The sequence below is a fragment of the Cyrtonyx montezumae genome, unplaced genomic scaffold, assembly GCF_038088225.1.
Source record: "Cyrtonyx montezumae isolate F1298 unplaced genomic scaffold, pur_monq_1.0 scaffold_17, whole genome shotgun sequence".
Classification (NCBI taxonomy): Eukaryota; Metazoa; Chordata; class Aves; order Galliformes; family Odontophoridae; genus Cyrtonyx; species Cyrtonyx montezumae.
In genome coordinates this window covers 23175938-23202462 of record NW_027071903.1, presented here as the reverse complement: position 1 = coordinate 23202462, position 26525 = coordinate 23175938, and the positions used below count along the sequence as shown (strand labels likewise).

General features: G+C 39.0%; 1 protein-coding gene across 2 annotated transcripts; it reads left to right on the top strand.

Annotated features, from left to right (window-relative positions):
* Window positions 1-383: 383 nt before the first annotated feature.
* AQP9 (aquaporin 9) lies at window positions 384-25497 on the top strand. 2 transcript variants are annotated; one of them, XM_065733741.1, is made up of 6 exons: window positions 384-682; window positions 13518-13644; window positions 17199-17336; window positions 18938-19056; window positions 20743-20960; window positions 24455-25497. In XM_065733741.1, exons 1-6 carry the CDS (start codon window positions 581-583, stop codon window positions 24612-24614), a joined length of 864 nt encoding a protein of 287 aa, XP_065589813.1. In that variant the 5' UTR covers window positions 384-580; the 3' UTR covers window positions 24615-25497. The 2 variants fall into 2 exon arrangements, with proteins under 2 accessions (XP_065589813.1, XP_065589814.1); XM_065733742.1 differs by lacking the exon at window positions 384-682 and adding an exon at window positions 800-833.
* The last annotated feature ends 1028 nt before the right edge of the window (window positions 25498-26525 follow it).

Here is a 26525-nt window from a genome sequence, read left to right as displayed (position 1 = left end):
TACGAGACAGGAGCTGTTGTTTACTGAATAGAGCATAGCATCTTCACAAGCATTTATTTTCCTTTACAACTTCCCTTTGAAAAGGTTTCAGACAGACAATAGTTGTATGGCTTAAATCCCAAACTAGGTCAGAGCGAAATTTCCAACCATATTTTGGTTCCTTACTTTTTGGTTTCTCTTTTTATCTTTCCTTTTGATCGGGGCAACAGGAACAACATTTTATCCATTTTTACTAGGAAAAAGAGAAGTAACATAGCCAGAAAGGTAATGATTAATCCATTTTCTAAGAAAAAAAAAAAGAAAAGTTCTGCTTGTAAACCTACTGGTATTATCTCACCAGTATAAATAGAAACATGCTTAGAGAGGGCACAGGATGGAAAACTCATGATGAATTGTTAGGGCATGTTGTGTTGGTTCTGTCAATGCCTGCAGTCAGATGATTTCACTGGCTGTACAGGATGAAATCTCATATTTCAATGTATAAGTAAAAGTGTCAAAGTTCAGCTGAAGCAGGGACGATTACAGAGCAAATTTTGTGTGTATTTGTAGCCAGGGCACCAGAGCAACAGAAGAAGCCAAAATGAGCCGGAAGAACAAAATGAGTTTAAAAGAGAAATTTGCCTTGAAGAACAGCTTGGTTAAAGAAGCCCTTTCAGAATTCCTGGGAACTTTTATATTGATAGTAAGTGTCAGCTGCTTTCTTCCTTCCTACTAATTTAATGTTGGACAGTGCTTGTAAGGGGACACGTATGCTTTTTTCTTGTACTATACCAGTAGCGTGGTTACTGCCTGACAAACACTGCACAGCCTTGAATGAATTGCTCCTGTTTATGGTAAGTTTGTATTTCCTTTCTTCACCTGATATAATTATCACTGGCTGTTAAACACTCATAGCTTTATGTATTACAACTGTCTGATACTTGATTTTTATAGGAGCAGAATTTGAGTGAACAAACGTGTTCTAAAAAACATCCAGACATAGTGAATGTTCGCAATACTTCCTTGCCTTTTTAACTCAGCATTTTATTCTACTTTCACTTCTATGTACAATTTCCATTTGCTTTAACAAACCGAACAGGCTGCACATTTGGAAGAGAATTTTAGCTGTTATTTTCCTGTGCTACACAGAGATTTATCCGTGTGACTTGTACTGAGCTTATCAAGTTGTGCTGCTGAATCTTCAGAGATTTCATAAATTCACTATTTTTATTTTGTTTTTAATTGTGTTACGTAAACTACATATTTGCTTGGTTATGTAGTGCTGTTGCAGTGTTAGGCAAATAGCAAAGCTTCACATTTTCACATCCCTAATTTTTTTTTTTTAAGCTTCATTTCTTGCTCAAGTTTTTGTTCATTTTGCACGGGGACACAGAGCTGTCTGGTGATTCACCAGGGTAGTGAGCAGTCTCAGCAGCAGAGCTGGAAGTCAGGCAGATAAAATATTAATGCCAAGCACTTTCTCACTCCCTTTAGTCTGAACAAGGCAGTCCTGTTTATTGCTAAGTATTTCAACATAGGGAAAATACAAAAATTTAAAAATAAGGCATAGGTTTGCCACTGTGTGTTTTATAACTGTAACTGTATTAGCTAAATTTCAAGTAAGCCATCTAAAAAATTCCAGTAGCTCATAAAACACATGAAAATAATGGTTTTTAGTACACTTCAGCCAATTCAAGTGCACAGGCACTAAAGAAACATTATCCTCAAATTTAATACCCTCCATAAGACATTACAGTAAGGAGCTCATTTAGAAGTGAGGAGCACAAAGCACTTTACAAACATTAATGAATTAAGTGTCACAACACCCTGGTAAGGAAGGGAAATGTCATTATCTTCATTTTATATGTTAGCAAACGTGATTAGAGCAGACTGCACAGGAAGCCTGTTGCAGAACTCTGAATATAACCGAGATCACCTGACTTCCAGTCCTCTGACCATTAATACAATTAAGCAAGTGAAGAAAATGCATTAAAGTGCAGATTAGATTGCAAATGCTATTACTTAACGTCCTGCTGTACAAGACTAGAAGGAAATGGAAACCCAGAGTCCATCTTCTATGATATTCATTGTGTGAATACAGTAGAGAATGAAGCTTGAAAACTGTTGATAATCTCGGTGAATTTTTCAATTCTGTTTTACTCTTTCTAGTTTGAACAATAGCTTAAAGTAGAAAAGAGCCTCACATGGACTTGACTACAACTTTCCAAGTGCTCAGATACCTCGATTTATTTTTAGACTATGCTAGTTAGCAGAAGTACAAAGTTTATTGGGAAGAAATGGACTTTTCTGCTGCTATTTATTGCTATTAGGCTCTGTCAGCTAGTAAGCAATTTCTCTTTAAAATCAGACAAATATTTAACTTTTTAACTTAAATTAGAGCTAATGAAAGGAGTGGCCTGTTAAGTCAGGAGGCAGAAATACTTGAAGTTCAGCTAACATGGACACAAAATAAGCAATAGCTTTCTTTCCCTATCCTATTACTATGCTTTAATCCTGTTTCAAAGTGAAAACAAGATGATTGCTCAAGGTCTACAGCACAGTTGGTTTGGATCTGTCCTGAAAGCCATTTTGTGCCTCTGCCCTGTGTCCTACAGCCAGTGGGGAGCACCTGCACCAGGGTGCAGGGCAGGGAGGAGCTCTTCCATTACTCATAGGTTCTGTCTAGAACTGTTAGGTACCTAAACCTATGATCAGCCCAGCACCTCTGGAAGTCAGCTGGGTGAAATTCCATCTCCCAAATCATCTATTTCTCTTTCTTCTGGAGAACACCACAGATCACGTGCTATTAAGAGCTTAAGTTGCTTTCTTGGGTAACTCTCCAGTCTTGCAATATTATTTACCAAACTAAATAATGAAAAGTCTGTAGGATTAATTGTAGGACTTCTTGTAAGTGAAATCACTCATCAGGCAAAAACCAAGCCTTCCCCTGGAGGCACGAAGGGCTCCACCTGCCTGAACTGAACAGATTTGAGGCATGCCTTGAATAAGTCTATACCTATACCATTTGGATAACATCTCCTGGTCACCTCTGCTTAATACGCCATGGTTTGCCTTGCAGCGTGGTCTCTGAGTATGGAAAGTGAATTCTTGTCAGATGAAACTGAAGTGGAAGGTGAGGTCCAAAAGCCCAGAAGATGTGCTGGTTTTTAATGGATGCTAAGTCCACTGGATCAGACTAGGGATGCTCCTAAGCAGTGCCTGTACAGATGCTCGTAGTCTCATTTTCCAAAGTGATTTGCTTCTGTTGCACAGCATACCTTGGTAATACAGTATAGCTGCTGCCAGCCCCTCTCTCCTTACCAAAGCAGCTGATTTCAAGCTTTCTGAAGGTTCAGTGAGCAAACTGAACTGCAAGAATCTGGAAGTTGCTTTCTTTTCAGGGGTATCCAAGCAGCTGCAGTTATTGCCTGGCTGGGTAATCTCATTGGTGATTAGGCTACTTTACTCTTCGACCTATTCTTCCGGGGGAACAGTATTTCTTTCAGTATCAGGCTGTGAATTATTCCCCTAGGTGCAGCACAGCTTCTCCAGTTACATTCTCGGTCAAGAATTAAGGCAGCAAAAATCTTATATTTTTCACTTCATAACCAAATGCAAATTGCATGTGGTTTTGGTTACACTGAGCTTTTAGTTACTGTCTTGAACTATATCATACTCACTTTAAGATGCTCCATCAAGCTGAGAAAATGTTGTGCTTAACCTCATACATGGTTTCTATTAAAAAGGCAATAAGCAAAAAATAAAAAACACCACTTATAGTGATGTAGTTTTCATGCAACTAAATTATGCTTGCAGGACAGGCAAGGAGGAATGTGCATTAGGCTGGGGGTTTATGTTTACATATCAGTAGTAAGCTACTGCCCATGCCTTGCATTTGCCTTGGTATGTTACACGGTAAATGCCCAACCTGCAAAGTTGTATTGTAATTTAATTTGAAAGCAATATTTGAAACCCACCTATAAAGTTTTTGACAAATATTTGAATAGGAAGACACTTGCTTTCTATGAAGTACATACTAAGTAATGTAGTTTTTATATAGCGTGTTTGAAATTAACCACAGGGACTGGTCCCTCCATCCCACCCCTGTGCAACAGACCCCTAAGGTGGGAGAATGCCAGCCCTTTCATACTGTGGTGTGCTAAGAAGCCAAGCATACACACATTTCCCAGCCTCTGACAAAGCCTCTGCCTTCTGTAGCTGGGGGTGCTCCTGAGGCCTCCCTTGACAAAGAGCTACCTGGGGATGTTTTCATTTTCCAATGTGTCTCCTGATTCAGTTCATTTCCTCCTGAGGCTCCTGTAGGTTACTGTGGTAGAGCACAGCTGGACATCAATCAGCACAAAAGTTAAGAAGCCACGGCGGATCAGATAGATGTTTTATGTGACTTTTCAGTGGGTCTGCCTGAAATTCACCAATCCAACTGCTTCTCTGCTTTTAATCATGTTCTGCTCCATAGTTTCCCCTTGGGACTTAGCTACATTGCTCTCAAACAAAATGAGATTTATTCTGGTTTATGCCATTGATTATATCTGAATTGTAACATTTCCAAAAAAGAGAAGCCAAATGGGCCATGTGGCTTCTTTTACTAGCTACTGCTGACCAGTAATAGTTTCTATTTCATTTTCACTCTGAAGAGCATCTTACTAAACACAGTTTCCCAGAAAGGAGCTGCACTGGACCAGTATCTCCTCAGTCTGCAGGCTTCCATTTAGCACGTAAAGACAAGTAAGCAGCATATGTGCAGACCTATCCCATCTATTGCTTCTATAATAGTCAATTAAGTGAATATGACTGTGTGATCAAATTAAGACATCATCCTGAGTTGTTACTGCTATGCTCAGTGAAAAACAGAATGAATGTTCTCACACTTCTCAGTGTGCATGGCCTCACCTGAAGTAAACAGGCACACAGAATGCTGCTAGCAGTGAGGTTTCCTTTCTTATCCCAAAGCCCAGTCTCCAGGTGGAGGCAGAGCCTGTTGCAAAGCTCCCACTGAAGCCAATGTCTGTGTGCACAGAGGCTGTAGTGCATCAGCATGCGCACGAACTGAGTGCATGACACCCCACTGCAAGCAGTCCAAATCATGAGAAGAAAGGCTATCTTTTGCTCATCTAAATCTCGTTTGTCTTGTTTTCACATTCTGACCACTTAATTACGTAAGTTACCATTTCTGCTTTGTTGGGAAGTTTAGTCTTGCCTGAAAAATCTCTTAAGTAAGACATTTCATGGATTTGCTCAGTCCAGAAGATTAAAAGTTAAGCAACCATTCCACATCTTTGTGGACCTAGATTCCAGTACACATTCATGACAGTACTGCACAGTAATACACATCCATTCTTCCAAGCATGCATCAGAATACTCATGTTACGTGAAGGCAGATGCAGCTATGTAGCTTTTCATTGTTTGGTCCTTATATTTGTATTTTATATAAAATTACTACTTGTAAATGTTATGCAAACAAGATATACTTTTTGTTCTTTTTTTTTTTTTTTTGATGAAAAAGACTTTTTCTTTGTATAGAATGAAATTTCTTACAGCAAGTTTTGTTTAGTGTGTAAAATAACTTAGCAGTAGTCTGTAACAGCTACTTTCAGATTAGCACTGGCTTTCCAGGAGTACAGAATTTTATATAATTACCTGTTAGGCAAAGAACTTAAGTTTGTCAAAAGTGGACAAAGTAGGTTATTAAAACATATTTATAATTACTATTGTAATCTGTCACTCAACCAGTTTTTATATATTTTATAGATATTATTTATAATTTTTATGTATGACATAATAAGTGATAACCATGGTTATACTCTGAGAACCTGATCTTATGACATAGAGTTCCACACATTAGGTTTTAGAGCAGCAATACAATGGTAAAACCACTAAAGAAGAGTCCCTTCTGTTTTGAAGAACTTAAATTTCTTCATGTATTTTGAAGAACTTAAATTTTAATACAAACTCTTTCACTCACTTGCAACTGAATTAAGTCAGTATTGCAAGCAGTAGGCTAAGTGGTAACAAAGATCCTCAGCTTGTCTCAATGTAAACACGTGTAAAGCTCTTGTACGGTGCTAGCAGTTCTATAATTTTAGTATCAGATAACTTTTTTTTTCCTACTTATATCTCCCTAAAGTCATTCTTTAATTCAGCTAAATAGAAGTGTGAAGGATCTGAAAGTAAGGTTACCCAACTATTCTTTTACCCTGAAACGTTCATTTCAGCAAACAATTCTAAGTCACAGGAAATCTTTTGTTTTCAATACAAACTGACATGTGAAAATTGTGGTTGTTTTTTCTATAACATGATGTTTTAGACTTTCAGGTGACTCAGATGTTCTATATTACAAGAAAACTTTAGATGAGAGTCATCTTCATCTTTGCTATATCAGTCCCAGCACGTAAGTCAGCTTGTGTTCAACCAAGAGGTTCCAATAAGCTGATCTTAATTTTCCAAGACCTTTTTCTGTACATGTATCTTGTCCCAGACAGTGTGCCTCTGTAGACCTGAAGTAGGCACTCTCCCTTGCATTCCTTCAAGGATTCAATTGAGAGTGCAAAACATGAGTTTAGGTTTTACTGACACAAATTTAGAGGCAGTTCTTTCAGAGCTTTGGCCAAATTAAAATAGTAATTAAAGCAATAACTGTCATGAACAGATGAATAAAAGAAGAAGGGACAATAAATGCTGTTCACGCCAAAAAGTGTACTTATACATTTTTGATCTCAGCACCTGAGATCAATGAACTACTCTGGCTAAAAATGCATTCTAGTAAGCTGTCCAGTCCGTGGTTTGGTTTAAAGGCAGAACTTGACTCAGCTCCTTCTAATCCAGCATAGAAGATTTTCTGATCACCCCAGCATCAGCTCAGATGTAGATTTGTCTTCCTCAACAGAAAAGAGCTTAGAAAGAAAACACAGCAAATCTCTAATTACTTGTGAACAAGCTGCTCCATCGTGAGGGCACAGCAAAGCTCCAGCTGCCCCATTTCTGCACCCGAAGGAAAGAATCAAAAGAATGATTATGGACCCTTACATTCTTAAGAGATGATTAAAAAGTTCCTTTTGCAGAAACTGCAGTGTGTACTCACCAAGGACCATTACAGAGACTAAACATATTTCATCTTAATTTAGAGAAGTTTTAATTGTCTGAGCTGGTGTAGGAAGAAAAGCAGAAAAGCACATCTTGGCTCAAGAATAAAAGAGCAACCTGGGAGGACAGCAGCACCGGAATGTGTTCTACCTTGACAAGCTACTTCTTCCCTTGCCCATTCTTCTCTTCCTGGCCCCTTTGTAAGGGGACAGGTGTCACCCCTGGAAGTCTGCATCTAAGTATGAAATATTTCATTTCCTTCCTCTCCTGAATTTGTAAGACTTAGTGAGAAAATAAAACCACTCTTCTCTGAAGAAATTGACTCAAGCCAGTTACCCCATATAACTTAAAAAAGAAAACCATTTTAGCATTTCAGAATGAAGAGTACAATATTAATCATAATAAAATACGAGAGAATGCAGACCCCTGCATTCTAATTGATTTTAAGCTTTTAGTTGTCTCTTATTGCATGTGAAAAAGCAGTAATAAAAATTTAAAAGCATCAGTTTATATAGCACAGCATAGTCTGTGTTCTATTTTCACAGTATTTTTTCCCTAAGAGCAATTTAAACCAAATCTGTTTTAAAAGCTTTATGTACACATTTCATGCAAAGCCTTATTAAATTTACATCCATGTCTCCATGTAGTAATGTTTTCTATCATTAAAAAAAAGTTTCAAACTGGCAATTATTTTAGGACTTATATCTATACTATTTAATTAACTAAATGATAAGATTTTTTACAAACCTTTATTTAATTAGATAGTAAGTCTCAAAAAATAAACGGAAATCCCTTTGAACCCAAGAGGATATTGGTTGTGTCCCCAGAGACCATCAGGAGAACGGATATATTGTTTTTTTTATTACTCCAAATTGGTTATATTGTAATCTACAGAAATCTTGGTGTTCCCACCAAAATATGTAATTAATAATAAAATAAGAGCCATGTGCTGTCGAAGTATTTTAAAATTACTTGACTATTAAGCTGTATTTTATCTCACCTTTAATGTTTTAAGTACTATATGATTTAACAGATGATGACAAATATTACACAAGAAATTAGATGAAGATCACTCTTTCCTGGAAGAACAGGAGTTTCCACTGACTTGGATTCCTGCAGAGCTCACACTCTGAATTTTAGCAGATCTACTGTGTTTCTGCTTTTGCTACTGTTGGCGTCACTGTCCCTGTTGAAAAAATGCTTGAGAGCTCAGTCTGAATCCAGGCCCTACATAATATACAAACATAGAGAAAGCATGATTTTGTACATAAAGATTTTCTAATCCATTATAAATCACATTACGCAAACAGATGAATTCTTAAGTGGAACTGATTTCTGAAGAAAGAGATTGAAAACGAACCTGCGTTCTAGAATACAGTCAAAATTAGAGACCTTTAGGAGGACATCATCCATTTAGCAATCGCACTTGCAGCTGAAAATTGTATTTACCACTTTTATACACAACACCCAAATTGACCACGTATAGAAATATTAACAAATGCCAGGGGAAAACTGCATAAGGATGCAGAAAACCACAAACAGTCCTTTAATGTTCTCATGGCAGAGAGATCACTACCTTTCATGAAGGACAAGCACAACCACTTCTCTAGGTTCCCTCCCATGTCCCTGCTGCAAGGGCCTGGGCATGCAGTGCTTTCTGGCTGCATGGAGAAGCCAGAGAGGTTTCCTTTAGAAATGAAATGCGAGGGCTTGCTTTCACATCCTCACATGTCCCCACATTATCACTCTGCTTCCACAGGCTCAGAACAGGTGATAGCGATAGCAGAAAGATGCTCACAGCAAGCACATAGCTTTAGCACAACACACTCATGGCACCTGAGTGCCTACCCCTTTCACAGCACTGTGCAGGAGCACAGCACATGTGGTAGGATCCAGACTGATCCCACACTTATCTAGTCTGGAAAAGGGGAGCAGCCAAGCTGCCAACTAGCAGGAAATGCCTGACTGGGGAACATAGGTGGGATGGGAAAGGGCAGAGTTACTGCCTTCCCTGAGCGAAGGCATCCTTACAGAGCACCGTGAAGTGGTGGAGGGATCCTTGGAGTTTCATCGTAATCAGCTGTAGCTATTAAAGTATGACTCTTTATTGAAATATGACCAAAACAGAAATTCTGAAATTGTTTTCAAGTTTTTCCTCTACTGAAAGCGCACCGCTTATAATTAAAATATGATATATATATTTTTAAATTTTAAATACTGACTCTGGATTCCCTGTATCACACTGAATTCTTGTATTCTAATAAAGCATCCTCAGCTGTGGTGCTGTCAAGGCCGTGATCCGCCTGCACAGACATCTGTGGTATCCCACTGAAGGAGTGTGACTCCCTCCAGCTTGGCAGCTGGTAAAGTACAAGATATAACACACACATCATTGTTCTCCACAGTGATAAAAAGCAGGAGCCTTGGCTGCCTCTTTGCTGATACAGTAAGAGTACATGGATGAATACATGCTACCATTAGATCAGTTAATAAGTAGGGATCTCTTTAATACAAGTATTGTGCTTTAAGATGTTTAAGGCTTTACAAACAACATAGAAAATTTCCTAAAGTTCTATGTATGTATATTGCAGGGAAAGCTGTTTACACTGAAAAGTGCCATTACATACATAGCAAAAATCCTGCAGATAGCACAGATGGAGGCATAGCGATCTTCACTCTGATGAGTGGGATAAAGTTCTCCAAGCTGCCAGAGCATAACAGGACATTATACTCACAAGAGGCCAGTTGTTTCCCTTTCCTAACATTAGCCTCCTTACCCAAGACAAAGATCTAATGTCCATGAAGCAACTTTTTTTTGGCAGAGAGTGTGCAGACAGCTATTTCACACCCAGACAAGTTTATGACAGTAATCTCACTGCATTGTGAAAATAAAAAATAATAATAATAATAATCAGAACTGAAACTACTTCAATAAATTTAAGATCAGGAGATAACACAACTGGGAAGATGAAAACCTGGTAACGTAAGGTAAGGCAAAATAAAGATACCAGGCTGCATCCTATTCTAAATTAAACTCAGAATATTTACTAGTAACTCGATGATCTAGTAGGTCTTAACTCAGCCAAGCAGAAATTCACAGGCTATTAAATTGCTGCTCATGTAATTACACGATTAGGAGATAACTTCCAGTTATGTCAGCCTAGTTGCAAAGAGGTATGATTTTTTTTCTCTCCTCCTTATAATGACAGCAGATAAAGTATTGCTGTGCCTTGGTTCAAATTTGCAGGCTCAGTTCTCAGTTTTCTCATCCCCAAATGGGCACATGCTGACTGTGCCTCCCATAGTGCTCATTCATCATACCTGAGCAGGCAGTCATTTACCAACATACATTGAGCATGAAACCAGTGCAGCTGTGTTCAGGACAGCTTGTATGCCTTCTTGGTTGCAGATCCATTTTCTGAGACTGGTTAGCACAAAAATAGAGCATGTGCAGTTGCATATTTCCCTACAGTGGGTTTTTTGTTGTTGTTGTTTTGTATTTTATTTTGAAGTGCAGAGCAGTATTTGTTACACAAGAAGACTATGCAGCTGTTTCTGTGTGATTCTCCTCAGTTGTGGCAATCAGGGAAGGGAAACCACAGCCATCCTGTCGTTTCCTTCCCTCTTCACATGCATTTGTAGTTGATAAACACAGACATGGTTACTGTCTCTTATCCTCTTCTATACCCATCTTTCCTACTCCTCTTTTTTCATAGTCGTTAACAGCAAGAGATAATATTTTCATCAGAATGGCCTTCTGAATTTGCTATATTTTGTCTGTGCCATTTTACTGCACAAGTACATACTTTTAGATCTAACTAGGTGTCTGAGGGCAGTGTGCCCCAGCTCAGGGAGGGCCCCAGGACAGCCGACTGACCCTCGTCCACAGTCAGCCATACCTTCCACTGAATCTTATCTGATGCAGTTTCTGGAATACTCCCTTTGAGAAGTATGGAAAATGAAAGAGCACACTAATTCCACTTCCACTCCCCTTGTACTCTAATCTCAAACTTTCTAAAATTCAGCATACCCGTATTCAGCATTTCCATAGCACATTAGCATTTCCATATTCATTCAACTATATTTATATATATAATGTGTAGAATTGTTTCATATGAAGTTTTAAAAAAGCATGCAGTTTCAACTGTGAACAACTGAAATGTTTGGTTTTTATACCTGCATATGCATTTGTGCTTAACATTTGAATTGTGAAGTACATGATTCTAATAGAAATGAGAGAATGCATAACGTAGTCATGTGTAATCCACTGCACAGCAGTTGACTGCAGCTTAGAATGTCTTGTAACTTTCAATTATGCAGTCCAATAAGCTACTATCTAATACCACCCTACCCTCACATATCCTGACAGCTGTAATACTTTGGCACCACTCAGTGCTTTGTTTGCGTGCATGATTATAACCTCAAGGCACGAACTGCACCTGGGTATATGACACAATCTTGGGGCACTTTTATAACAAACTCTGTCTGCATTGCAAAAGCTGGTTAAGAGAGTAATTCTACTGAGAGCTTTTTCTATCACGTTTTGGAATTAGTTAAAACCCCTGGGGAAATAATGGAAACAAAAGTATGAGTTTTCCTGTTTAAATTACATCTATTTTAGCAGGACTTGCCTGTTACACCTCATTCACTAAATCTTTTTGGTACAGTCAGGAGAGATTTTTCCCATTTCATTATTTCTCATTACAAGTTTCTGAATGAAACTGCCTCGTGGTTGAAAGCAAGATTCTCTCCAAGAATTTAATTTCAGGTGCCCTTGCAACACAGTCATGGGTAGCATGCAGTAATGGCAAAACACTGAGTGAAGCAAGAAGATTAACCAAGCAACTGCATTGGTTAAGATGCAATACTTTTTTAACAAGAAAAAAAATCAGATTACCATGCACCACAAAAGGAGGAATATAAATACCAAATTAAACATTGAAGTAATTAAGGTTGCTTAAGATAAATGTAGTCACATCCCAGAAATGTTATTAGTTTGGTTATTACGTGCACAGAAGCAAACAATTTCAGACTGCAAATATTATGTGGTGTCCTCCATTGACTGTTGGGTATTTATTCAGCAAATCACATAGCCATATATTAAAAAAAAAGATTTTTTCAAGAGACAAACTCATTTCTGACAGACATGGACCAGCTACTTTAACTAAAAGCCTTTTGTACCTTTGCAAATCTTTCCTACTGACTTGAATAGGAATTGGAACACATGCTTAAAGCTAAGCACAGTCTTTAAAGAAAACTGAATAAAGATTTTTTAGGCATACATTTAAATATTTTGCTGAACTTCATTCTGAGAAGAACCAGTGTAAAATGTACGTTAGTTTTAATCTGTTGAGAACGCTCCAGTGTGGACTAGTCAGGTATCCCCTCTTGAGCTAGTTCAAGTGGCAGAGCCAGTGAAATGCCCTGAAGCTTCTTCACTGCCATGTGTGCTATAAGAGCATCAAGTTTGCCAAAGCCAGACCTTCATCTGTGCTTTACAGCCACAGCTCCTCTCCTTTTCCCTAGAACATATCCAGCACTCAGCGTTTGCAACATCATAGTAAGGCGAAGAATTATACCTCAGGACTATTAGTAACCTTATTTTTAGGTCTGTGTGAACTATGATGCCACAAGTATTATTTGCCTAATTTCATAGGTATTTGCCCTAACATGTCTTTTCTTTGACTTAGTCCATTTTCATCTTTCTTGCCCTAATTCTTGATTCTTCTTATAGAATCACAAAGGTTGGAAATGATCTCCAAGATCATCTAGCCCAGCCATCCACCTACAACCAATATTTCTCCACTAAACCACATCCCTTAGTATGACTTTTAAATGTTTCTTGAATGGTTCAGTTGTATTACCTGTTCCAGATTTCTTCTGGATATTTGTTCATTTTAAATAAATGATAATAAGTTCTAGCAGTTCATATTTTGACAGAGCAATATCTGACATCAAGGCAGTATAATAGTAACACATACTCTAAACTTCAGAGAGTTGTCTTATTCCAATGAGTTTCAGTATTAAACATTAAAAGTTTTTGAACTATTTTTCATGACTTCCTTTTTCATAGCTTACAACTACAATCTAAAATTGGAAACATACCACAGAAATGATTCCTTCTGCTATTCAGAGGCTTGTAGTAGAGGCTGAGAAATCTTGTTGAGGCTCCAAATTCAGAGTTGTGTAACACCATTACTCTCTCTAGAGAGAGAGGCTCTTATTAGCAGACATTCTTCCTGGTCACAAAAGAGGAAAATAAAGAACAAGTATTAGTTGTAGCAAAGACAACATGCATACATGCCACTAATTGCAAATTCTAGTATTTTTTTCAATACTTAAAACAATATTTTCATCTATTCCTGGACATCAGCTAACTAACCAAATAATATTTGACAGAGATGCCTAAGATATCACATTTCTCTCTTAAAATACAGGCACTTGGATGTGGGTGTGTGGGACAGGCTGTCCTGAGCCGAGGAGTCCACGGTGGGCCCATGACAGTATCAGTTGGATTTGCAATGGCAGTCACTATAGCAGTGTATGTGTCTGGTGGGGTTTCTGGTAAGTAGCCTCTATCCTCCAATACAGCATTTATTGCTACAATTCTAAGGTTACCTTATTAAATTATTTGCATTTCTTGGTATAAACAATGATGCATCTAGCAGTAACAACCACTACTACGGTAGAATCTGCAGAATTTTGCTAGTAATTATTATATATTTATTTCCTTCTGTTATGCTGTTTAACATTTACAACAAATTCTGACCTGCACTACAGTGTGTAATGCTTGGTAAACCCCTGACTTAGGATAATTAGTGCATGCAAGCCAGAAATCTCGGTGCTGCTTCAAAAATTCTGTCAGTAGAGTTAATCCCAGACAGCACAGGTACTGTATATAAGGAAATAACCAGGAAAAGATTACGGAATCCAGCATTCACCATTTTAGATGGCCAGCAGCTGGCTAGAAGGGGTGGAATGACCCACTAACAAGGATAAGCAGCAGGGTTCGCTTCAGAGACAGCAGTTCATCTCTCCACGTCCATGTTTGCAGTAGCAAGTCTTCTTCTTGCCCCAAATTTTGAAAGAAACTTACTTTGTTTGTTCTCAGAAAAAAACCAACAACAAACTACCAACATATACAACAGATTACAGAAAGCAGAAACTGCAAAATGATTCTGTACTTGAGATACATTCTGTGATACACTGGCAGTATTCGGTCATTCTCTTTGTGCTTGAACATTCCTTATCTAATATAAACTGGTTAGGAATCTTTTTTTTTTTTTTTTTCCTGTAGATGTGCTACATTTTTGTGTATGCCACATTTTATAGTGATAGGAATCTCCACCATTCAGTCTGGACAAATTAATACCAGGGACAGTAGTATGAACACTTTAAGATTTCCTCCCCTGTAAAACAGAAACTGATGGGTTATAATAATACACAGTTTTGTGCATTACAGTATGCAATACTCCATTTATACTATATTTTTATATTATGTAATTTATATTATCCTCTTATAGCAAATGAATTCCTTGTACTGCATTTCTTATGAAGGAGTTTCTTAACAAGCTTGAAGAGGGCAGATACCTCTAAGCATAAGTAGGTCACTACAAATAGCTACAGCCAAAATTACTACAGCAATTTCTCTTTTCTTTACAAGAATTACAATTTTTTTTTTACAAAGACAGCATGTTTGAGGAGGTTTCTAAGTTCATACTAGAAAACACTGGAGCTAGTGCAAAACATGCTGTCTTGTTATGTCACTGAAACTTAATAAGAACAATGCAAATACCATGCATTGTTAATTCAGCAGTATGTTCCTATTATTAAGCTGCAGCTCTTGGTTTTATTCCTAGGCAGGTAAAACCTTCTAATGCAGTATTATGACAATAACCTATAAGGACACTAACCTTTCCTATATTTGTATCGCCGAGAGGTATTAATCTCTATTATACAGAACATCAGTGCTCAATTCCAGCAGGTCAGAGCAGGTGCAGAGGTTTCAGTATTGTGCTTCCTGAGGTCTTTCTCATGACAAAGGATCTGCATGCAGTGCATTTTCTCTGTGAAAGAACAGGAACAGATATTTCAATAGGCTGCGACAATCCAACATCTGATTACTGGCAGACATTTTAGAATATCAGTTCCCCTATATTCTTGTTGGCAAATTCTATGGATTTTCAACCATGAAGCCTTATGCTTAAGTATTGCTAAAATATTTTGCCTCAACTTTTCATGCACTTCTGACTGCACAGGAATATAACATATATAACCTAGGAGAACTGCCCTTCATTCTCTGTCTCATTTTCCTCCATGTTGAGATAATTTCTCACCAAACTTAACATTTGAGACAAACCCATGATTGTGATCACTGTAACTGAAAAAAATGGGGAATCATTTCCAAAGCAGATAATTTTTATTTATTTATTTTTTAATCAGGAAAGTGCCAGTGACACAGGAACCGAGACCCCCATGTCAACATGAGAGCCTTCAGCTAGACTTTCCCTTCCCAAATTTAATGTTAATCAGACATCTCTAATACTAATATGACTTGTCCTTAGCATCATAATCACCCTGTATTATATACAGGTGGAGAGCAGTATCATGTGGTGAAAGAAAGGAAAATGATGCATTCCAGCCAGAGTAAAAGAACAAAAGACATGACAACAATTTATCAAAATTCACATGAAGGGCTGCAAAATAAGGTGCTGTCTGTCTATTTGTTCTGCACTGAAGAATCTGAAGCACAGGGAGGAATTCAAATTTAATTCAAGACTGATGCTACTAGGTCAGAGTTTTGGAAATGATACAAAGAAGGTTTTATCCAGCTTGTTATCTGTGTTTGTCAGTTCTTCATGTATCAAAGGTGCCTGGATTTCATAAGATAATGACTCAGTGACCTGAAGTGCAAGCAAACACAGAAACTGTACATAGAGGCCTTTTCTCCATCACTATCCCATGACAGACAAAGGTCACTCTCTTAGTTATTTTATTAAAGAGAAAGGTCTTTTTTTTTTCTGGTAAAAGGATGAGCTGAAAAAAACTTTGCCTTCAAGGTAAGCACTGAATCTGCTATGTCCTCACAATTCTTGGGTTTTTACTTTATTTTTCCTTTGGAATTCATCTATGTATTTATTTGTCAAGAAAGCTTCATTTCTTAAGTATCAATGATATATTTGTGAAAAATGATTTCCAAAGGCATGCAACAATTTTTTTTCAACGTTGATAAAAATACCGAGGAAATTGACTAGCATGTAGCATAATAATAAATGCATTTTAGAAATTAAAACTACCACAAAGACTCCCAGTATTGCTGAAGTCTTGTGTGAGTTCAGGCATAGCTACTCCTAAAAAATGAAGGAAGGAAATTCCACAGGAATTTGGTACAGCTTCCTTACCAGTCCCCTTATTGTGAACTTCCCTGCAAGGTAAAAGATGTTGCTGAGAATCTGTGATGAAGGACTGCATGCTGCTGTCCCCAGTCCCAACAAAGCATAGCAAACCAGCAGCCAGCCTGAAGCCAGGCAGCCCTAATGGTATGCTCATGAGCTCCTAGGTAACCCCAAATTGAAGAGAGGGACATAAACGTGCCTTAAATCCATTTCCCTTGAGCATAGTGAAGATGCAGCTCAAAATCCAGTATACAATCAAGACAGTGATAGTCCTTCACTCAATACACGCTTGCTAAATTGAATGTTTTGTAGCCCCAGACCTCCCTTAAAAATGAATAAAAAGATCCTGAGGTGCAAGAATACCCGCAGAATAACACACCCTCCCATCACAAACAAAAGGGCAGATGCAGGATTTTCTAGAAACATTACCTGTGGACTCACAGCTCACATACAGCAGTACAGCATTCTGAGACACAGTGTGGCCTGTGAACATCAATAGGGAGGCTCTTGGTGGAGCTTGGTGGACACTGGCTCACTCCCCTCCCCATAATTTCATCCAATTTGCTTCAGTTTAATTGAAAGCAGCATTTAGTTGCAGAATAACCTCTAGGAAACTACGTATGTTGTCTGATGCTCAAAAGCACCCATCATTTTTCCAAATCCTTCACATAATCCCATGTATCTGAGTCATTCATATGGCTTATTTTGTGATTTATTTTTCAGGTGGTCACATAAACCCTGCCGTTTCATTAGCCATGTGTGTGGCTGGAAGATTAAAATGGGCCAAGTTACCAATTTACATATTAGCACAACTCCTGGGAGCATTTGTTGGAGCAGCAGCTGTCTTCGGGATTTATCACGGTGAGTACACCTTATACGTGGTCATGGGACAAAACAGAGGTCAAGCAGTCTCTGAGGGCCCAGTTTTTCAATAAACACCAGGCAGGCTGAGGACTTTTAACACAGAACTAATGGCAGGACTGAGGCTGTGCCCATAAAGAAGAAAGGGAGAAGCACAGGGAGTTTGAAAGAAAAAAGGGCTCAATTGTTCCAGGTATCTCACAACTTTTCTGAAACACTAATACTCCAGGAAATGTTCTGAAATTTAGAAAAATTATTCATGGGAAATCAGATACTCTGAGATCATGTCTTTCTCAGTAAGGATTTTAAATTACTTAATAGTCAGGATATAAGGCTATTCATCTTACAAGCAAATTAGAAACATTAAAAGACCTGATCCAAGTGCCTGCAGGCAAGAATTGCCAATGTCATTCATCGAGGTCATAGGATATGAGATCAAGTCACTCCTGACCAAATTGCAGACCACCCTAGGCAGAACTCTCCAAGGTAAAGTGATAAAGGGGTGATATCAAGGGCATAGGATCACTCCTGTCCTTGAGGCACGTTTCTATTTCACAGTGTGCCATCTTGGTAAATCTCTGAGTTTATATACACAGGTATCCCGGCCTTGATGAATCCACTCAGATCAATTCCTTCAAACACCTACTCCAAAATTCCACTTCTGCTTCTTCAGAGCCTCTCCTATGTGCATTATGTCTCCAGAGTGCTGGGTATAGGCAAAAAAATAAATAAAATAAAGGAAATGCTTACTGTAAATAAGTTAGGTGCTTGGTACCCATAGCAATCAGAGCAGTCAGGAGCAGAACAAAACACTTTAGGTTAGGAATGGTGGTGACTATTTTGGCCTTGGTGGATTTTTTGTGTTCTATTTTTTTAATTTTTTTTTTATTTTTTAAGGCTAGTGTAAAGAGTTTGGGAACTTCAGGGCTTGTGAAAAAGATTCTGAATCAGAAGTCATATTATACTATTGAAAATACACTCTAAATGTTCTAACGAATACACATGGATTTACAATATGCATAAATCCATGTATACATAAAAAAACACATGTACTAAGAACTCAAGTTTTGTGCATAGCCTCTTTCTCTCCACCTTGAACAACAAGCACAGGAGTTGTATGTTAAGCTCATGTGGACTGAAAACTTCAAACTCCTTTAGAAGAGGAGGGCCCTCAGGAGAGCATTCCCAGAGCAAGTCATCGCACAACGGTCAAACAGATCAGTGATAATTCCTGGTGGCTGGGAACTGAGAGATTTCCTCACAGTACAGCCAAGATGCTATGCATTTCTCAAGGCATCATGCCAAATATAGCACCTCTTACAGAATAACACAAATCAGAAAATGCTCTCCTGCACTGATTTCAAAGCAGTGTGCAGAGGGGAAAAGTCTCATTTGAAAGCTGGGATGCATAAAATGCAATGCGAGGGAAGGGACAGGAGGGCGTGAATTAGCACCGACACTTCAAATCCATTAACTATGCTCCCAGATAAAATAATTTTCAGTTGACAATGTGAAGCACACATGCTTATCATATGTACTGTAGTCCTAGAAAACCCACTATTGTGGATAAGCGCAACCACAGTCATGGCTGTTTTCTATAGATGCCTTTATGGAGTATAGCAATGGAACACTTGAAGTCACAGGACCTTATGCAACAGCACATATCTTTGCAACATATCCAGCTCCGTATCTATCCCTCATAAATGGATTTGCAGATCAGGTAAGTGCACATGATGTTTTGATTCTACAAATTAAATGTACTGAAAAGTCTAAAACCAGAGAATAAAAAGATTTTTAACAGGTTTGATGATTCTCATCATTTTAGTATACATCACTGCGTACAATAGCAATGAGAATCCAATCTTGTTTGTGGGGGTTACATTTTAGTCATATTTTACAAGCATGATAATTTCAAGCTGTTCTTTCCATATGTATCACATTAATTGTTGTACACTACTTATCTTTAATGTGATATATGTAAGAGGTTTTCCCCAGCATAAATCAGTGTTTCTCCATAAACTTCAGATGCACTGTGTCCACCTGCATCAAAATCAAGCTCATTAAGCATTAAGAAATGCTTGAACAGTCAAACATCTTGAGCAACTGAGCTTTCTGCTACCACAATCCTTCTCTGCAACCTTCTCTCTGCAAGTAGATTTATTTGTTATTTTTCAAAGGACTGAGAGAACATAAAAAATTCTCCACTCCTCTTGCAGTCCGTATCCTTTAATCCTACTTAGCTAGAAGTGAAAAATGAAACTTCGTATCTCCCAACTACTCCTATCAATTTACCTGCCTTCTTCAGGCACATAGAAAACAAATACTGTGACAAGTGAGTTAGGCAAGACTGGCGTCTGCTAGAATGCAGGAATTCCTTATGTAAAAGGCATGATGGCTGCAAAACTTGGCTTAAAACACACATACACACACACACACACACACATATATATATATAAACCCCAACACACACAAAAAAAACGTCATTTAAGTTTGTGACAACTTCTGAACTTTGTTTTGGATCATTCAACAGATTTTTCTTCCATAAGATCTTTTTACTAACTGATACTCTTAAAGAAAATCAAACCAGATAAAATAGAAATTTCAAGAAAGCCCAAACTTGCAGCTTCTTTAAAATCAATGTAAAAACTGAATGCTTTGATTTTGCTGAAAGTTTGGCTTTGTTTTGTTTTTGCTCTGAAGTCAATTATTAGCAAAATAAGCATTTACATAGCGTTTACGTGTAGCAGAGGAGCACTTCCATGAGAAAATCATTCCAAGATTTTTTTCACCAGCTCAATTAGTATATGCAATGCTGAGGTCACATTACATTTATACACAGAGTTATACTGTTATATATGCAATCTTCATTCAGATATGTTTTAAGTGCTCATTTTCATGTTGTAGACTTCACTTTTTTCCTTATGTTGTACAATAAAAAAGGCGAATATTGAGTCCAATAAATTACTAGACTCAGCTACTAAACACTAAAACACTTTGGTATCAATTTAAGTGATTGTATTGGCATGGTTACAAAGTTTAAAAAAATAATTAAAATGAATAAATGGAACTGCTAAATTGACTGGGAAAAAAATGGAAGCAAAGCATGAGACCTCAGGCAGGAAATACCTTTTAAATCCTCTTTTCTTTCCACACCATCTTGTTGCAGATTGTTTGCTAAGTCCTCCGCACATTTCTTGCCCTTTCTTTTCAGCACAGATATCTAAACTTCTCATTACTGTGAACTAGAGACGCACCGGGATCCAAATTTTACTGCTCTGTATAGTGGGATAAATCTAAATACCAGCTTTAAGCCACCACAAGCCACAGTGCTGTTGATGCCTCTCTTTTCATTATTAGAAGAAACCTGCACATATTTATTCAATATTCTTTTCTTTTCATTGGCCAGGTGATGTCAACAGCTGTTCTTCTTCTGGTTATATTTGCTATTTTTGACACCAGAAATAACAGCGTACCAAAGGGTCTGGAGCCAGTTGTAGTAGGACTTCTTGTGATCGTTCTTACTTGCTCCTTGGGAATGAACAGTGGCTGTGCCATGAATCCGGCCAGAGACCTTGGTCCCAGGCTGTTCACAGCCATTGGAGGATGGGGAATGGAAGTATTCACGTAAGTAAGCCTGCATATGAAGTGAAATGCTTTTGGCTAGAATTGCTTCCTAGGAAACAAAGATCCTGATCCAACATGGTACCAAGTCATACTTTATATACATTCAGGTAATTCTTTGCATACCAGAAGCTACTCATGCACTTTGTCAGACATGCTCTAGGTACCGGGCTTTAAAAAGTATTTCCTGCTCCTAGGGCAAATCAAACACACATTATCTCTAATATCAATCATTGTTCCAAGCAGGCCCTTCCCAAAATACTGGGGATTCCAAGAGGTCACTGAAAATATAAAATAAATGCTTTACTTCTGTTGGGCTGCAGCTTTCAGCGAAAAAGGGAAATCATGAGAGATTTAGGTGGGAATATATATTGGGTGTTGTGAAAAACAGACGTACCAGATTGAATTAGTCTGTTATTACTACTGAGTTATTGCCGAAATATACAACAATCTAAAAGCCTGACTTCCTGCCTGGGAGCAAAGGAGGGAATGGAAGAAAGCTCCCTTCATTTTCCCACATTTAAGAGCACACTCTCAAATCCCTTTGCATGTATGGATGCACGCACACACTTTTGGCTGGCCAAATGCACAGCTAATTAGTTGTGCATCAAATCCACAGTTTACACACACCTTGTGTAAAAGCCACCCTGGGATATCTAAGTGAAAGTACTCTGTCATCAGGGTTTGGATCTTCTGGTTTATTTTTGTGTTGTTCTGCTTTGTTTTGTTTTTCCCCCAGTTATTTACAACTATAAATCCTCTGAAGGACTACAGATTGCTACGGAACTCCTGAACATGGGTTTCATTTCAGCTACTTCAGAAAGTACACACAATCTGTATTATCAGCATAACTTCAGTCTACACATATCGCGTGTCTTGGTAGAGGAGAACAGTAACAAAGGACTCACCTCCCTAATGCCTCTTATAGTTACTTACTATAACATTAATTACAGTATTACATGTTAGGATCTTTAAAATATTTATGAAGTTTGCTATCACGGAGCAGAGAAGTCTGGAAGCCTGATGGTACCGTGCTGTGGGCACAGAATACCCATGAGCTCCCATCCTATCTGAAAATAGCATCACACAACCGAACAACTAGTGGCATTTTAAAACTAAAACTCTCTATCAGCACCAACACGAGCTATTAGATTTTATATAGAGAAGGGAAATGCATCCCCACTGTAAAGACCATACTAGAAAATTTAAAAATGGGGACATAAAAAGATATGAGGCCACAGGTCAGGCCCACAGCAGTCTCTTGTGAAGCAGCATCTTCTTCCCTGCCTTCACTTCTAACACTGCTGCTGCTGTAACCAAGTTCGTGGGGGTGACCCATCAGGAACACGACGCAGGATTACAGCAGGAACGCAGGCAGGACCGAGGAGGGATTGGGCTTCGTTAGGTGCCCGGGAGCTCCTCAGGGGCCAGCGCAGCGGAGCCTTGCCCTGCAGCACGGCACGGCACGGCACGGCACGGCACGGCACGGCAGGTGCCGGCCCCGCAGCAGCGCGGGAACGCTGACACCTCGCGGCCGCCGCAGCCGCTGCTGCCGCCGTGCAGTGCGCGGTGTGCGTCCCGCAGCCCCGCACCGCGCTCAGGGCCGTAGCGAGCCGGGCTCCCCGCGGCCCGGCCCGGCTCAGTGCACGCCGCCCCAGGGCTCCGCCGGCAGGGCACGGCCAGGATAAAGCGCCCGGTGTCGAAGCCGGAGCTGGACGTGCTCCCGCAGCTGCGCTGGGTTACAAAGGAGCTCAGCTTACTGCTGTGAAGCTGTCTGTGCTTGTCGCAAAGAGGGTCACGAGAAGTTGTAACTCTGCCGTGCCCTGATCGCGTTTCAGCCTTGGCATCACCCTGCAAAGGCTTTGCACGCACCCTGAGCAGAGGATTGAGGAACAGCTGCTGCAGCGCGGGCCAGCTGCGGGTCAGGCAGGAGCCAGCAGGGCACCTCAGGCCGTAGGACAAGCCCAGGGAGAAAGCTGCCAGGAAACGCCTGCCTGACATGCCCACACGCACACAGGACTGCACGCAGCTCCCTGATGCAGGCCGTGTTGTGTTGGCTAACTCAGAGAGATCTTAGTTCAAGCTTGTTCCAGAAATCCAGGGACTCAACAAACGTGCATGACTGAATACCAATCCCATCTGTAAACTCAGCAAAACAATCAGTTACTCTATATCCTTGGGGCAAAATGGAAGTAATTCCAAAGGCAAACATGCACACACGTGGCATTTTTTGAGCAAGGAATAAATAGTGTCATCAACAGGGCACGAGGAGATTAGCACCCTTCTGTTCTTGTGACTCAAACACACGTTCACTTCTGCATAAATCTATACAGCTGGGTGCTGAATAATTGTCTGTAGAGCTTAAAGATGCCCCTGGCAGCCTTCTGCAGAGTTCCTCTCGCAGATGAACTTGTCTCTGTTTTTTACCGAGGGAAAAGTGTTGCTTATCCATTTTCAGAGTGTATGAAATTGAGAGGGCTGGGTATATGAAGGCACATATACTGAAACATGAAAACATGCAATTCAATCAAAACACCCTCACACGCCAGTACGGTTCAGAAAGTCTGTGCCCCAAAACCAGTACTCAGCAAGTTACTGTCTGAACGTGAACCACGGGGAAAGGGAGAGCAGTTATGCAAGACACTTGGGGATAGAAGAAAGAGGTTGTTATTTATTGGCTTTGTAACTTCAATAGACTTCCTTAAAAAGTGCTCCTAAATCTGTGCATTTAAAATGAAATCTTAGCAGTTGTGCAAAGTGATCGTAAGCATTTAATTGAAGCCACTGGTATTCTGCAGGACTTTTTAACTCAACACAGCAGTTTTAAGGAACATCAGTTTTTAGCTGTTTCTAACTTGAGGATGCTGGTTTACCTCTTACTGAAAGATCGCACATTTTAAACACAGTAAGAAGACACTGCATCATGAAATTTAAATCTTGACCATTCTAGTCAAGTATAATCCACTTCACAGTCTGTATTTTATTACACTCCTCAAGAAAAATATGTTCAGACCAAGTATAATCTATTATGCTTGTCAAGAGGAACACCATACATACTGTTGCAGATCTGAACACGCAGATCTCCTCACAATTTCTGCAATATACGTTTGCATTAATCTCTCCTGAAAAACCATTTATGAGCATCTGGCAACAGCATCATTCAAGATCACTGTGCAATAAATAAGTCCCAGTTCATTTCACTGAAAGTCAATGAAGCCCATTTTCCACCAGCAAGAAATTATCTCCTGCCCCCAAAACAGATATGCAGTAAAGAGTCCTTCTTTTCTAGGATATAAATGTGGTACTTAGACCAATGTGCCTGGTGATTATTATTTATTATTTCAAACGCAGTATGAGCAGCACAAACAGTCATCCGTTTAAAGCCATATGAAACAAAATGGAAATGTCTGCAGCACAGTGAGTGCCATACCACTGTATTTCTTCACTACCATCAACTAGAGTAACAAATAACAATAATTCTTGCTTATTTCTTACAGGGCTGGAAATAATTGGTGGTGGGTCCCTATTGTTGCACCTATGCTGGGAGGAGTACTTGGAGCTCTTACCTATATCATTTTTATTGAAATTCATCACTCAGACATTCAGCATGCAGAAGAAAATGATGTATATGATAAACATGAACTGACAAACATGTAGTAAGAAATTAAGAATTTTCTCTTTTTTTCTGTATAGTTTTTAATGCAAATGATTGTTTGGACCATTGTGTAAAACTCCTATGTCTCAATTAGAAATTCATGCTTCAAAGCAGAAAAAATCCATGTAGAAAACAAGTCAAAACTGACATCTGTCCTTAAAACACAGGGCTGACCACATTCAAATTTGGGAATTAAACCACTGGAGGGAGGCATGAAGTGTTCTTTTCATACAGTTTTCAGAACAAGTTATCTCCTACATGAAACTGTAGGGAGATGACACGCTGTCTTGTTAATTCAACACAGATGATCTTAATCACGCTGCCTAATTAACTGAAAATAGATGAGATTGTTATGACACTGCTTGCAAAGGTAGTTAATTGGTTCAGTGCTCAATCAATATCTGAGAGCATATCTCACTTCTTATAGCCATTAAGAATGGCTTGTCCAGAAAGAAAAAAAACACAAGACCTGAGATCACCTAAACACCAAGTGAAGTAAGTTTAAATAATTTACTAAACGTTTATGCAGCTACTGGGTGAACAGTGAAGAATCAGCTCATCAGTGAAGCATCTTAATAATCCAGAACACGAACACAAAAGTTGAAAAACTGTTATGAAATCAATACCAAATAGACAAAGCTGTACTTCTGCACAGGTTCTTTGTGGCAATAACATCCAGTTATTTTTAAACTATTTACTTGACCTTTATGTTACTCAGTATTGAAAACTTAACCTAGAATAATAATCTGAACCTCTCCTGCTGTGCTTTCTGGATAAATTTCATTCCTGTGGAGATGGGCCAGCAATAGAGACTTAGACTACACAGGGGCTAGCATGAGGCCTATGTCTGTCTAAGCTTTAAAAAGGTCTTCTGCTGCTGATCCCCATGGGGGATTTCACCTGCTTACTGGGAGTAATTTTTAATTTGGTGGCAGTAATCACAATTAGAAACCAGTCTCAGATCTGCTCCTAGATCTGAATTCCCTGTGGAAGGTCAGCTCCACATCAGAATTTTGAAGCACAGGTTCTGTGGCTAAACAGATACTGCTTCCTAAATACTTAGCTGATTCTATGTCAGGATTACGGTCAAGATTAACTCTGAAAAACAAAGTTATTTCTGCTTAATCATTGCAAAATTAATGTATCCAATACATTCTAACTTCTTTTCTATTAACACGCTTATATATGTATATCTATATTAACACAAGGTTGGTGGTGGTCATGGATAGATAGACATTCAATTCAGTATTCAGGGCAAAACTCCAGGGTACCCATTCAAAGCATTCACTGTAGGGCCCTATTCCCTTTGGATTTCTACGTGTCTGCTCGGTAGGTTCTACACTATTTTCTCATTTCATTCCTGAAGGAAGGAACCTCTCACGTTATCAGTAACAGCCTGCACGCTTCAGTGTGGTATCCACAGAAGGAATCTGGAAAAACACCATGATCAGAATCAGCATTTGGGCAGGCCAGGCCTGTGTCACTGTATGTCTCTACGCTCTCTGATACGCCACACCAAATTAACGATAGCAGAGATACAGAATAACAGGTCTAGAAAAACTTTACTTGCTGTAACCCTTAAGCCACATGACGTTGTATACTTGAGAGAGTATAATTCTAAATTTAATTACTTTTGTGGAAGAAAACATACAGAACTGTATCCAATTCAGGTTGCCCGTGGTCCATACGAACCCAATGGAAAACGCTAATTTCTCTGCCATGCATCAAAACACTGATGATTATTTGAAAAGCCACAATAACAAAAGGGGAAGTTTCAGAGAATCAGTCCTCTATCTATCTGAAACAAGGCAAAAATACAGGAGAATGAAGGGCACAATGTGGAAATTATTCTTAATACAGAACTTGCATTGGTGGTAGAGACACGTTCACCTGTCCTGTGCACAGTGCACTAC

Excerpts from the sequence above, each read along its gene's own strand:
- AQP9 (XM_065733741.1), top strand. The coding sequence starts at position 581 with ATGAGCCGGAAGAACAAAATGAGTTTAAAAGAGAAATTTGCCTTGAAG. Across the intron at positions 683-13,517 it reads TGGGAACTTTTATATTGATA|GCACTTGGATGTGGGTGTGT; the intron begins GTAAGTGTCAGC and ends CTTAAAATACAG. Across the intron at positions 19,057-20,742 it reads TAAATGGATTTGCAGATCAG|GTGATGTCAACAGCTGTTCT; the intron begins GTAAGTGCACAT and ends TTCATTGGCCAG.